The sequence below is a fragment of the Papio anubis genome, chromosome 10, assembly GCF_008728515.1.
Source record: "Papio anubis isolate 15944 chromosome 10, Panubis1.0, whole genome shotgun sequence".
Taxonomy (NCBI): domain Eukaryota; kingdom Metazoa; phylum Chordata; class Mammalia; order Primates; family Cercopithecidae; genus Papio; species Papio anubis.
The window spans coordinates 116,501,349-116,514,550 of record NC_044985.1 but is presented as its reverse complement, the minus strand read 5'-3'; the positions used below and the strand labels follow the sequence as shown (position 1 = coordinate 116,514,550).

General features: G+C 43.8%; 1 protein-coding gene across 1 annotated transcript in view; it reads right to left on the bottom strand.

Moving 5' to 3' along the window:
- The window catches only part of GIGYF2 (GRB10 interacting GYF protein 2), a 164,020-nt gene extending 152,229 nt beyond the window's left edge, over positions 1 to 11,791 (bottom strand). The window contains exons 1-3 of the mRNA XM_031651612.1: positions 11,696 to 11,791; positions 5,520 to 5,585; positions 2,294 to 2,331 (exon numbers count right to left, since the gene is read on the bottom strand). Coding sequence (XP_031507472.1) covers positions 2,294 to 2,313 — 20 coding nt within the window. The 5' untranslated portion in view covers positions 2,314 to 2,331; positions 5,520 to 5,585; positions 11,696 to 11,791. The remainder of the gene's footprint in view (positions 1 to 2,293; positions 2,332 to 5,519; positions 5,586 to 11,695) is intronic.
- Between the last annotated feature and the right edge of the window lie 1,411 nt (positions 11,792 to 13,202).

The window sequence follows — 13,202 nt, the reverse complement described above, 5'->3', positions numbered from 1 at the left end:
CTTGACCTCATGATCTGCCTGCCTCAGCCTCCTAAAGTGCTGGGATTACAGGTGAGAGCCACCACGCCTGGCCTCTACAAAAAATTTTTAAAAAGTAAAATGAAATAAAAGTTAGTTTGGTGTGGTGGACCGCATGTATAGCTCCAGCTACTTAGGAGGCTGAAGCCAGAGAATCACTTTAGCTCAGGAGTTTCAGGCTGCAGCAAACTGCCTGCATGACAGAGCAAGACCCTGTATCTAAAAAATCAATTTAAAAGATGAAATTTTGTAATCAAAATTTACCTATTTACATAGTAACAGCAACATAAACGCCACCACTCACTGAGGGCCTACTTAGTGCATGCCAGCTATTATACTTAGATTTTTCATTGATACCATAACCATAGGACATACTTTACAGATAAGGATAGTTAGGCTCCAAAAGGTTAACCTGTTTAAAGTTACATGTAATAAGTAACAGAATTTTTTTTTCTTTTTTTGGTTTTTTTTTTTTTTTTTTTTTTTTTGAGACAGGGTCTTATTCTGTCACCCAGGATGGAGTGCAATGGGAGGATCACTTGAGCCTGGGAGGCTGAGGCTGCAGTGAGGCTGTAGTTAGGACTACAGGCCCATGCCACCATGCTCAGCTACTTTTTTGTTGTTGTTGTTAAAGAAATGAGGTTTCGCCATGTTGCCCAGGCCGGTCTTGAACTCCTGGACTCAAGCAATTCACCTGCCTCAGCCTCGCAAAGTGCTGGAATTACAGGCGTGAGCCACTGCACCTGGCCAAGCGACAAAAGATCAAACCCACATCTCCCTGCTCAAAAGCCCTCAAGCTTTTCACTACATACTGATATGGTACTCAATATTGCTTTTTTTCCCAATTCCTTGCAATTTTCAGAAGAATTCATTTTGTACAAAGTCACTTTTCTTTCCTTTTCTCAATCTCCATTCTGTTCACTGTCCCCAAACTCCCACCCCCTTGCACCACACAATTAAACAATATAGTTGCCCTCAATTAAGGAAGAGTGTATGTTCTTATAATACATTATGGGAAACTTCATTAATAAAGGTACAAACACTGGACATGGAGGCTCACGCCTGTAATCCTACCACTTTGGGAGACCAAGGCGGGAGGATAGCTTGAGTCCAGGAGTTCAAGACCAGCCTAGGCAATGTGGCAAAAACCAGTTTCTATAAAAAATAGAAAACTTTGCCATGTGCAGTGGCGTATGCCTGTACTCCTATATTCAGGAGGATGAGGTGGGAGGATCACCTGAGTGCAAGAAGGTCAAGGCTGCAGTGAGCTGCGACTGCAACACTGCACTGTAGCCTGAGGGATAGAGCAAGGCCTTGTCTCAAAAGAAGTTTTTTTTAATTAAAAAAATATACAAAAAGGCTGGGAGTGGTGGCGCATGCCTGTAATCCTAGCACTTTGGGAGGCCAAGACAGGTGGATCACCTGAAGTCAAGAGTTCGGGACCAGCCTGGCCAACATAATGAAACCTCGTCTCTACTAAAAATACAAAAATGAGTCAGGCATGGTGGCACGTGCCTGTAATCCCAGTTGCTAGTGAGGCTGAGGCAGGAAAATCACTTGAACCCAGGGGATGGAGGCTGCAGTGAGCCAAGATGGCTCCACTTCACTCCAGCCTGGGCAAAACAGCGAAACCCCATCTCAAAAAAAAAAAAAAAAAAAATACCAATGGTAGAAGTAATATAAAAAGCTAAGAAGAGGGTCAGATTCCAGAACTAAAGTAGGGCTCTCTGATTCACTGATCTTGCAGGACGGCTGCTAATCCAGTTACACTGAAAACATCTGGTCATGGTTTGGGGAGCACCACACATCAATTCCCAAGAAACTGATCATGAGAGCCCCTGGTTATGGCTACTCTTTGAGACCTAAGCCATGATTTATCAAATAGAAAGTACCAAGACAATTCCTTGTCAGTCTGTACAACCAAATTCTTGTTGTACAGGAAGAATTTTAAACCTCAAAAACTTCTGCCAATTCCTCGTCAATCTGTATAACCCAAGGACCAATACTGAAGAGACCAGAGCTCCCAAGACTTCCTCCATGCCCAGGAGAACTTGAATAAAAGGCGCTTTGTTCCCAAAGAAGATACTAGCCACAATATCACCACAGAAGAAAACATATTGCTAATATTATCATTCTTCCTACTGTTTCTGAACAATATAAACATTTCTCCTTCTTTCTTCCTCCTTTTGGTGAAAAGAATAAAATCAGCAAAAATGAAATATTTTAGGAAAAAATACAATGCCATCAACATTGCCACATCATTTGATAATCTTACCATAAGCCAATGTTTTCCATAGAGGAATTCCCTAGATCCTGTGAAAAAAAATTTTTTTTTTTTTTGAGACAAGGTCTTGCTCTGTTACTCAGGTAGGAATGCAGTGATGCAATCACAGCGCTGTACAGCCTCAAATTCCCAGGCCAAGGGATCTCCCAGCCTCAGCCTCCCAAGGAACTGGGACCAAGGCATGCACTACACCACACGGAGCTAATTAGTTATTTTTATTTATTTATTTTGAGACAGAGTCTTGCTCTATCACTCAGGCTGGAGTGCAGTGACTCAATCTCGGCTCACTGCAGCCTCCACTCTCAGGTTCAAAAGATAATCTTCTGTCTCAGCCTCCCAAGTAGCTGGGACTACAGGCGCGTGCCATCACACCCGGCTAATTTTTGTATTTTCAGTAGAGACAGGGTTTCACCATGTTGGTCAGGCTGGTCCCAAACTCCTGACCTCAAGCGATCCGCCTGCCTCAGCCTCCCAAAGGGATGAGATTACAGGCGTGAGCCACCATGCCCAGCCAAACTTTTTTATTTTCGTAGAGACATGATCTCCCTATGTTTCCCAGACTAGTTTCAAACTCCTGGACTCAAGTGATCCTCCAGCCTCAACCCCCCAACATGCCTGGATTACAGATGTAAGCCATGCTGCACCCAGCCCGTGAAAATTTTACACAAATTATGCAGAAATCCTTTTAAACCTCACAAAGCTCTGAATACGTCTTATGTCAACATCCAGATTTAAGAAAATGTACAATATAAGAAAGAACTCTTCTACCTTAAAAATGAATTCAGCTACCATCTGCTAAAAACCACCGCAGCTAAAAAAAAAGGAATCAGAGGTCACATCTGTGGGCTGTCATTAGACATATCGCTCTATAATAAATCACTTTTATTAGTTCCTAGCCTTTGCATCAAAAATCTAGACATAATAATACAGTAAAATGTAAGTAATAAAATATTAGCTAAGCAATTAGGTGTCACCAAGTATATACGAGCTACAAACAATAATAAATAGGGGCTGGGTACAGTGGCTCACGCCTCTAATCCCAGCACTTTGGGAAGCCGAGGTAGGTGCATCACCTGAGGTCAGGAGTTCGAGACCAGCCTGGCCAACATGGTGAAACCCTGTCTCTACTAAAAATATTAAAAAGTAGCTGGGTGTGGTGGCACACACCTGTAATCCCAGCTACTTGGGAGTCTGAGGCAGGAGAATCGCTTGAACTCAGGAAGCGGAGGTTGCAGTGAGCCAAGATCGTGCCACTGCACTCCAACCTGGGCAACAAGAGTGAAACTCCATCTCAAAAAACAAAAATTAAGGCCAGGCACGGTGGCTCACGCCTATAATCCCAGTACTTTGGGAGGCCGAGCGAGCGGATAAGCTGAGGTCGGGAGTTTGAGACCTGCCTCACCAAATGGAGAAACCCTGTCTCCAGCAAAAATACAAAATTAGCGTGGTGTGGTGGTGCATGCCTGTAATCCCAGCTACTTGGGAGGCTGAGGCAGGAGAACTGCTTGAGCCAGGGAAGCGGACGGTGTGGTGACCTGAGATGGCGCCATTGCGCTCCAGCCTCAGCAACAAGAGTGAAACTCTGTCTCAAAAAAAAAAAAAAAAAACAAAAATAAAAAAAATACACAGGACTTCAAAATGTTCCATTAAAAAAGTTTGCTTCAGTATTATTTAATAATTCTGGAATACAAAAATGTATTATTTCAAAAGTTTACACTGTCTCACTGATCATTTCCCAAATGTAACGGTCCCCATTACTACTCTAATAATGTGAATAGAGTCTATGAAGTTGGACCTTTCGAATTCTATATGGCTTCCTAATACTCAAGTGTAGCTTAATACTATAAAAAGTATCGAGAAGTTAAAATTTATAAAAAACAAACAATGGAAATAACCAACGAATTTGTCCACATAAAGCTTCTCCTTTGCTTATGTCTGCTTGCTAAACCTTTACCCAGCCACTCCTCTGAACCTCCAAAATCAAGAATTTTTGTTAAAAAACTGCACTAAGAAGTCCATGTGTGGTGGCTCACACCTGTAATTCCAACATTTTGGGAGGCCGAGGCGGGTGGATCACTTGAGTCCAGAAATTCAAGACCAGCCTGGCCAACATGGCAAAACCCCATCTCTACTAAAAATTAGCTGGATGTGGTGGCGAATACCTGTAATCTCAACTACTCAGGAGGCTGAGGCATGAGAATCACTTGAACCTGGGAGGCAGAAGCTACAGTGAGCTGACATTGTGCCACTGCACTCCAGCCCAGGCAACAGAGCAAGACTGTCTAAAAAACAAACAAACAAACAAACAAAAACAACACTAATAAATTTCAACAAGTGCTGGTGAGACCTACTGGCCTCATTCACCAAAAGATAGATAGGCATATACGTTAACTCTTTAGAACAGAGAAATCGAAACTGCAGAGCTATACACAGGACATTTTTCTAGAATGCTAGAAAAGGAAAAATGTCTAAAGCTTCTCTGGGAGTCTACCTAGAACAGTCACCATTCTACCTTCTCTGAGACCTGCCCCCGCCATGAGGAGTGGGACCTTTCAGCTAACTGTGTGTGCACTTCTAGACTCCAACCCTACGTCCATAACTAGTCTCATCAATGATGGAGAACTGAGCCAAGTTCAACCAGTCAAATCTCCCCTCCCAAGAATCTGAAACATGAACACTGTGTTAGCAATCCGTTGGCTACTGGCACTAGAGCCTAAGTTCATATGTGGCTCCAAGAATTAAGTGGCCACTTGCTACCATGAGTTTGTGTTTGTTAAAGGGGGAAAGGTCAGAATGCACAAACACAACTAAAGCAGGACAAAAAGAGACAAGAGAGGACACTGGCCAGCTGGTAGAAAAGTGCTATCTACAAGTACTATGGCTCCTGAAAGCTTCCCAGTTTCTGGTTCACATCCCTCATGAAGTCAACTGCTCTTTGGTTCTTTAGAGTACCCCTGCCTCCAAAGCATTCCTCCTTGTTTCTTGCCAACAAAAAATTATTATAACAATTTAAGACATAAATTCACACCAGGATCAATGCAGAAAGGGTACGTTACTCTTACTGTTCATAAAAGATCTGACAGGCACCAGGGAAGAGGTTTCTACTCACTACCCAAAACCTCAGGAGAAATAATAGGGCAAAAATAACTAAAACCTAAAAGCAGAAATTACCTATTTGCAAAAGCCCTCAGGCTTTGTGCTTCCCTTCCACACTTACCTGTTCAAAAATTCTGCTGGTTCACAGCAGGAGATTTGAGCAGACTTTGTTCAGATCCTTTTAACACTGTAAATAATAAAAATATTAATATAAATCACCCAGCAACCTCTTAGGAAACTTTAAAAGCACAATTTTTCATCATGAATATATTCTGCAGAAAATGGCTTCCAAACCTGGTTAAAAGATTAGCTCAGCTGGTGTATTTATAAACTAGATTCCCTAACATCTAAAAGTCTCAGTAGTTCTACAGTGGGAATGAAAACTATGTATTTCTTAACAAAAGTCCCAAGTGATTCTTATGAAGCTGACAAATGAAGACCACCATGGGGTTTCAGGGAAGTGATTATTTGGGGTTTTCATTCAAAACTCCATTATAGGGACTTGGTATTAACTTTTAAAACCTACTGCCAGGCACAGTGGGTCATGCCTATAATCCTAACACTTTGGGAGGACAAGGCAGGTGATCGATTGAGCCCAGGAGTTCAAGACCAGCCTGGGCAACATGGCAAAACCCCATCTCTACAAAAATTAGCTAGGCATGGGGCGCATGCCTGTAGTCCCAGCTACTCGAGAGGCTGAGGTAGGAGGATCACGTGAGCCCAGGGAGGTCAAAGCTGCAGTGAGCTGCAACTGCACCACTGCATTCAGCCTGGGTGACAGAGTGAGACCCTATCTCAAAAAATATATATCTAACAGAAAAACAAAAGCCGCATCACAGCAATATGCATCCTACACAAATAATCACTGAACCCTCAGAAATATGATTATTGCCAAAATGTCCAGGGAGCAAAGCTCCAAGTGTGCTTTCAGTTGCAAAATCACAACCTGCCTTTAATGCTCTGTTGGGGCAGTATCTTAGAAATTCACAAGTTGGTGATATTCCAAGTGACAAGGAGTGAACTTAAGTATAGTATCTTCAAGTAGTTTCTCAGGTAAAATCAAATGATACCTTATTGCTATACAAAGTCAAAGAATAATAATTAACAATTAAAGTTGACAATTCCATTAACTACAGGAAAGCAACTAGGTAGAGAGAGAGAGAGAGAGAGAGAGATTTTTTCTTTCTTTTTTTTTTTTTTGAGACAGACTCTCGCTCTGTTGCCTTGGCTGGAGTGCAGTGGCACAATCTCAGCTCACTGCAACTTCCACCTCCCAGGTTCAAGCGAGTCTCCTGCCTCAGCCTCCTGAGTAGCTGGGATTACAAGTGTGCACCACCATGCCTGGCTAATTTTTGTATTTTTAGTAGACACAGGGTTTCGCCATGTTGGCCAGGCTGGTCTCGAACTCCTGACATTGAGTGATCCGCCCACCTTGACCTCCCAGAGTGCTGGGATTATAGGCATGAGCCACTGCACCTAGCCAATTATTTTCAAAATGCGGTCTTGCTTTGTTCCCTCAGCTGGAGTGTAGTGGTACAATCAGAGCTCACTGTAGCCTTGACCTCCTGGGCTCAAGCAATCCTCCAGCCTCAGCCTCCTGAGTAGCTGGGACTGTAAGCGTGCACCACCATACTCAGCTAATTTTTTAAAAATCTTTTTTTAGAGATGGGGGTCTCTCTATGTTGCCCTGGCAGGTCTCAAACTCCTGGGCTCAAGTGATCTTCCTACCTCAGCCTCCCAAAGTGCTGGGATTATAGGTGTGAACTACTGCACCCAGCCATAGAAGACTTTATTTATTATCCACTTCTCCTTCCCTTTCTTCCTGCCCTTAAAAAATTACACAATTCAGTGGGTAAAGTTATATGACCTTTGGAAATTATAACATGGCTACTTTTTTTGCAAAATTAAATCAGAGGTGGATGTGACTTTTTCAAATTGCATTCTTGGTGGGGCACAGTGGCCCATGCCTATAATCTCAACACTTTGGGAGACTGAAGCAGAAGTATTACTTTAGACCAGAAGTTTAAGACCAACCTAGGCAACACAGCGAGACCCCATCTCTACAAAAAATATTGGCCAGATGTGGTGGCATGGAACTGTAATCCCAGACACTTAGGAAGTTGAGGTAGGAGAAAGGCTTGAGCCTGGGAGGTTGAGGTTACAGTGGGCAGTGATTGCACCGCTGCGCTCCAGCCTAGGTGACAGAGCAAGACTCTGTCTTATTTGGAGGGTCTTGCTCCATCACCGAGGCTGGAGCGCAGCGGTGCAATCACGGCTCACTGCAACCTCAGCCCTCTAAGAGACAGGGTCTTGCTCTATCATAGGCTGTAGTGAGCCGAGATTAGGCCGCTGCACTGCAGCCTGGGCAACAAAGTGAGATTCCATCTCAAATAATAATAATTAAGGTAACGAAACCCCATAGTTAATAAGAAAATAGAAAATTGTGTTCCTCATTTACTTAAAGTAGGGAAGTATGTAATACTTTGAAATATTTTTATAAAATGAAGTTTGGTCAATTAAGAGAACATTCTTTGTTTTTCAAACCTCTCTCCTCTTTCAACCTCACACAAAACTATAGGCAATTCAATAAACGTATCACTTTACATTCCTACATAATTAATTTAGTATATTTCTCATTCATCTGAGAGCATGAATAAAATGTAAAAACAATATTTGGTCAAGAAACACTGCAATGCTAACTATTAGCAAGTTTATACATGAAATAAAAATCTCTAGTTTTAAAGAGATGTAATTTTTCAAAGCATTAAAAACCAATGGAAACTCTAGAACTTTTTAACCTTATTTTAAACTTCTATTTCTTTCTTTTTCATTTTATATATTTTTCCTTTTATTCTTAAATACTCTCCCATGCAAAAACCATAGGACTTTATCACCATAAAACCCTAGTGGGAGTCAAGCAGTGAAAAAAAGCTTGAGTTCAGACTTTTACAACAATGACCAAACAATATGTCATGGTAATTTAAACTGAAGGAAAATGGACATTTAACTTGCCTCTAAGAGACCTGGGTTAACACCAACATAGGCTGTAGATTCAACCTAATGAGACTGGTCCCACTATAATCTATAAGAAATAGAATAAAACAGAAAGTATGGAAAATTTAATCAGCAGAGGCTAATGGAGAATTGCAAACAAAGTCAGAATTTGAAAATGGCACAAGTCAAAGATCCTATAGAAGGGCAATCATAAAAGCAACAGTAGTAATCTTTTTAACCAAAAAGGTTCTCCCAGATAGCAATCACTATCAACAGTTTCATCTTCCAACGTGAAGGTCAACAAAAAGAGAATAGACATATGGAGTATTAAAATGCAGAGTCATGAAAACAAATGAGCTGATACGACATCAAAGACATTATAATTTGGAAATGTCATTTCAAAAACACAACAGAAAAACAAGAGAGAGAAAGGTAATTAGTTAAAACACTACCTCATCACTACCATCACTATGCCTCCCTTTTAGACAAGGAGTTGCATTCACACACTGACCTTGTAATTCCCATCTTCTCATGATTTTGAGGCAAACCTACTCCAAAGTGTTTCTCACATGTGCATCTCACCAGCAAAAGCATTTCAAACCCAAAATATTAAAATTCCTCAGCTGAACTAAAATGACGAGGACATTTATGAAAGCTCAGTAAAAAGAATATAGAGATAAGCTGGAAGGAAATCAGAAAATGTTTTTTGCAAAAAAAAAATGTCTATTAAGTATCAGATTAGAGAACTAGTCTGAAAGGTAAAAGTGGAGGAATAAAACTCAGCACACAAAGTTCTACACGTGTAAAATGTAAAGGATATGCACACGAATTAGAGGAAGAGTCTCTGGGCTGGATAGCACAGTATTAAAGGAAATTCTTTACTAACCAGATTAAGGATAATTTGAGTTAATACACTGTTTCCACCTTTCTTCCTGGTTATGTTCCTTAATCATATGTCTAAATGTCAACGGAAAATTTCTCATTTCCCTACATTTGCAAATATCCTGAAATTTCCAAAGATACCCCTTCTTGTAAAGCTATTGCTTTTGAAAAGCACTTTCAAGCAGTTTATCACCAATCTCATTTTAAAACGTTTACTTTTGAGAAAGATAAGAATTAATTTCCTGAAATATTTTAGCATCCTAAATTTTTCCAAATTAGGGGATGGGGAGGGGAATTACGTAGGGGAAGGGGGTTGCATAGGCTGACTGCTGGCCCACATCTCCAGCATCTGATATCCCTTTCCAAGAATCACAAGAGGTAAGAAAAAAGAATTCAGGAGAGCAAATAATCCATCTCATCTTAGTACCAAAGAGGTAAGTACACACATCTCCCACCAGTCTCCCTCTCACCCTTGCCTCTCGGCCTAGGCTAGCCTCCATGCTTTTCCCAGTCTACTCCTGAGTCGCTCCCAACTAAGTTTTTGTCTCTGGGTCTTCGCTCTTGCTACTCCCTAGCCTAGAGCACTTCTACCCCAGTAAAGCTAAAGAAACAGCACCTTCACCTCTGTTGGGTTTTTCCTCCAGTGTTAGCTTCTCCATGAGGCCTTCTCGGGACACTTAAAATTAACCCCTCCTCAAATCCCTATTATTCTATCTCTCTGACTCATTTTTTTCCTTCACATCGCTTACCACTACATCATGTATTTTACCTATCTGTCTAGAAATGAATTCCATACAGACAGGAATTGTTTGGTCTGTTTTGCTCCCAGCACATAACGGTGTAGTAAGTACTCAATAGGGTATCTGTCAAATAAACGCATGTATGAATGAATAAACAAATGAATGGAAGCACATAGTCCCTTCTCTCCCTCTCCAGCCTCAAGACTCTCAAATGCTTTGTCAGATATCAAAAAGGCATGAAGCCTTCTCCTTTCTGGTGAATCACTACCATCACCAGTGTATTCATTGATGTTAAATTTCGAAAGAAACACCATGTGACATTTTTCCAGTTACGTGCCACTTTTAAATACTTTTCTAGTGTCCTCTTCTGATGTCAACATCTGATGTAAAAGCAAAGTACATATTCCAGTTTGAGCACACCAGAAACTGCTATACTAACTAGTAAAACACGTAAAATCATCAATGAATAAGAGAAAAGTATTTGTGTTCTAGGCAAAATGGACAAAATTTGTAAGGCCAAAGCTACAAATATTAAAAGGATCAAAATTAAAGTACAGAATGACAAAAAATTTTTTCTAATCTAGGAAGTCATTTGATTCTAAAAAGGAAATACTATATAAGGAAAGAATACCTTCCCCAGACACAACACTGGGAATCAAAACTGCCTTAATTCAAGGTATACAGCACTAGATAGGAAGATGTTCACAGGTTCTGGCCCCATACTCAATTTCTTGCAAGTTAAACTGGAATACTTACCTTTCTTACAGAGACTACGTGTGTTTAAGTGCTTTGACTTGCAGGAAAATGAAAACAACAAAATAAAAAACACAGTACTAGATAACTAACTGCAAAACAACGTTATTGCTTCTCGAATACGATCATACACTCCGCTTCTTTCAGGCCCCCATTCCCTGTTCGCTTGATTTATGTTTCAGTCACAAAACAAGTATTCAGAGTGCTTTTGGAAACTGCTGACACTTAAGGTTAATGCCCATTTCAACCTGATGTGAACATTCGGGTCCCCAAGGCTGCCATGGGCTCTACTTTCCCAGCCTCGGTCCCAAGGTTCCGATCATGGTGGCTCCACCTCGCCTCAGGCCTGGTCCAGACCCAGTACTCTCGCCACGGAAGGAGTCTCCTTCGTCCAGATGCTCCGTGGAGAAAGCAGGAGCGCACCTCCCAGGAGCTAGGTGTGGACAGGAGAGCCGGCAGAAGCAGCTGTCTGGCCGCAGCAGCTGTTAGCGGGGCACCCCGAGGCTGGGCGGGTGGCTGGCCCGGAAAAGCAGGCAGAGGAAGGCGAGCCCTCCGGCTCCGAACAAGCCGGCCTGACACTGCCCACCCCACCACCCTCCTGCCTTGTTCGGCTCCCCTCGCAATGCCAAGAGGCCCTGGCCAAGGGGCTCCTCGGATCCCTGCGGCCGTGACGCGCCAGGGCCCTCAGCGCCCTCAGCGCCCCTCGCCCGAGAGGAGGCTCTCTCCGGCCCTGCACCTGACCTGTCCCGTCGCCTGACGGCCCAAGCCGGCCAGAGCGGCCTGTGGGTGTCCATGCGGCCGGGCCGGCTCAAGCAGGAGAGGCAGGGACACGAGGGCGGACCGGAGGCACAGACGGCCCGGGACGAGGCGGCGGGGCCAGGGCGCGGAGCAGAGCCGAGCAGGGTAGCGACACGGAATGGCTCGTTACCTGCGGTCCGGGACACGGAGTCTCAGAACCCAAGTCAGTCCTCAGCCTCAACAACACAAGATGGCCGACACGTCGCCACGTACGTCACGTGACCGCGCGCTCGCTCCGCCACGCCCCCTGCTCCGCCCCCGCCCCTTCCCGCTTCCCTCCCCACTCTCCAGTCTCCCACGACATCCTTCCTTTCCACCGCCACCCGCCCCTCTGCCCAGACACGCCCCTGCCCGAGACCCGGATGAAAGGTTGGACGAGGGCGGGGTCGCGGCAATGCGCAGGCGCCTGTTGACCCCTTGGCAGCATTTGGGTACCTGCCCTTGAGTTGAGTGGACTTGGTGCCCAGAGTTGGGCCCGGACCAGGCACCCTGTGACTCACTGTCCTGTATGCCCAGAGCCCTTTTGCAGTTCAAAAGCCTCTGCATCACCTACGGACTGGTTTTTCAAATTAGAACTTTTCCACAGCTTTTAGTCAGGCATTTTCCTTCCCAGTTGCCATCCTAGAGCGAATGGGAAAGCCGCAAAAGCTGAAATTCAAACCAGCTTATCTACTTGTTAACAGTTCTGGTAGAACTGGGAATTCATTCCAGAGTGTTGTACTGGGACAGCTGGGAAGGACTTGAGCGCTCTGATTCCTTCCTAGGACATCTGAGGCTATAGCCCTTTTACCTAGAGATGAACTGTTTTGGAATGGACAGATAAAATATAAGACACCCAGCAATATTTGGGGCACACACTGAAAAACTGTTCGTTGTTTTTCTGAAATTCGAATTTAACTGGGCGTCCTGTGTTTGCTAAATCTAGCAACTCTATCCTTAGGCATCCCATTCTTGCCTGTGTCTCCAACTTCTTCCTTCCTACAGGATCCTTCCTGTCAGTTTTAAAGATTACTTTTGTCTCCCGTCTTAAAATGGAATGTTAAAAACTCCAATTCTCAGGCCGGGCGCGGTGGTTCACGCCTGTAATCCCAACACTTTGGGAGACCTAGGCGGGCGGATCACGAGGTCAGGAGATCGAGACCAGACCATCCCGGCTAACACGGTGAAACCCCGTCTCTACTGAAAATACAACAACAACAACAACAAAATTAGCTGGGTGTGGCAGCACGCGTCTGCAGTCCCAGGAGAATCGCTTGAACCGGGGAGGCAGAGGTTGCAGTGAGCCGAGATCACGCCACTGCACTCCAGCCTGGCAACAGAGCAAGACTCCGTCTAAAACAAAAACAAAAACCTCAAATTCTCGGCCGGGCATGGTGGCTCACGCCTGTAATCCCAGCACTTTCGGAGGCCGATGCGGGCAGATCACCTGAGGTCGGGAGTTTGAGACGAACCTGACCAATATGGAGAAACCCCGTCTCTACGAAAAATACAAAATTAGCCTGGCATGGTGGTGCATGCCTGTAATCCCAGCTACTCGGGTGGTTTAGGCAGGAGAATCGCTTGAACCCCGGAGGCGGAGATTGCGGTGAGCAGAGACCATGCCATTGCACTCCAGCCTGGGCAACAAGAGTGAAAAT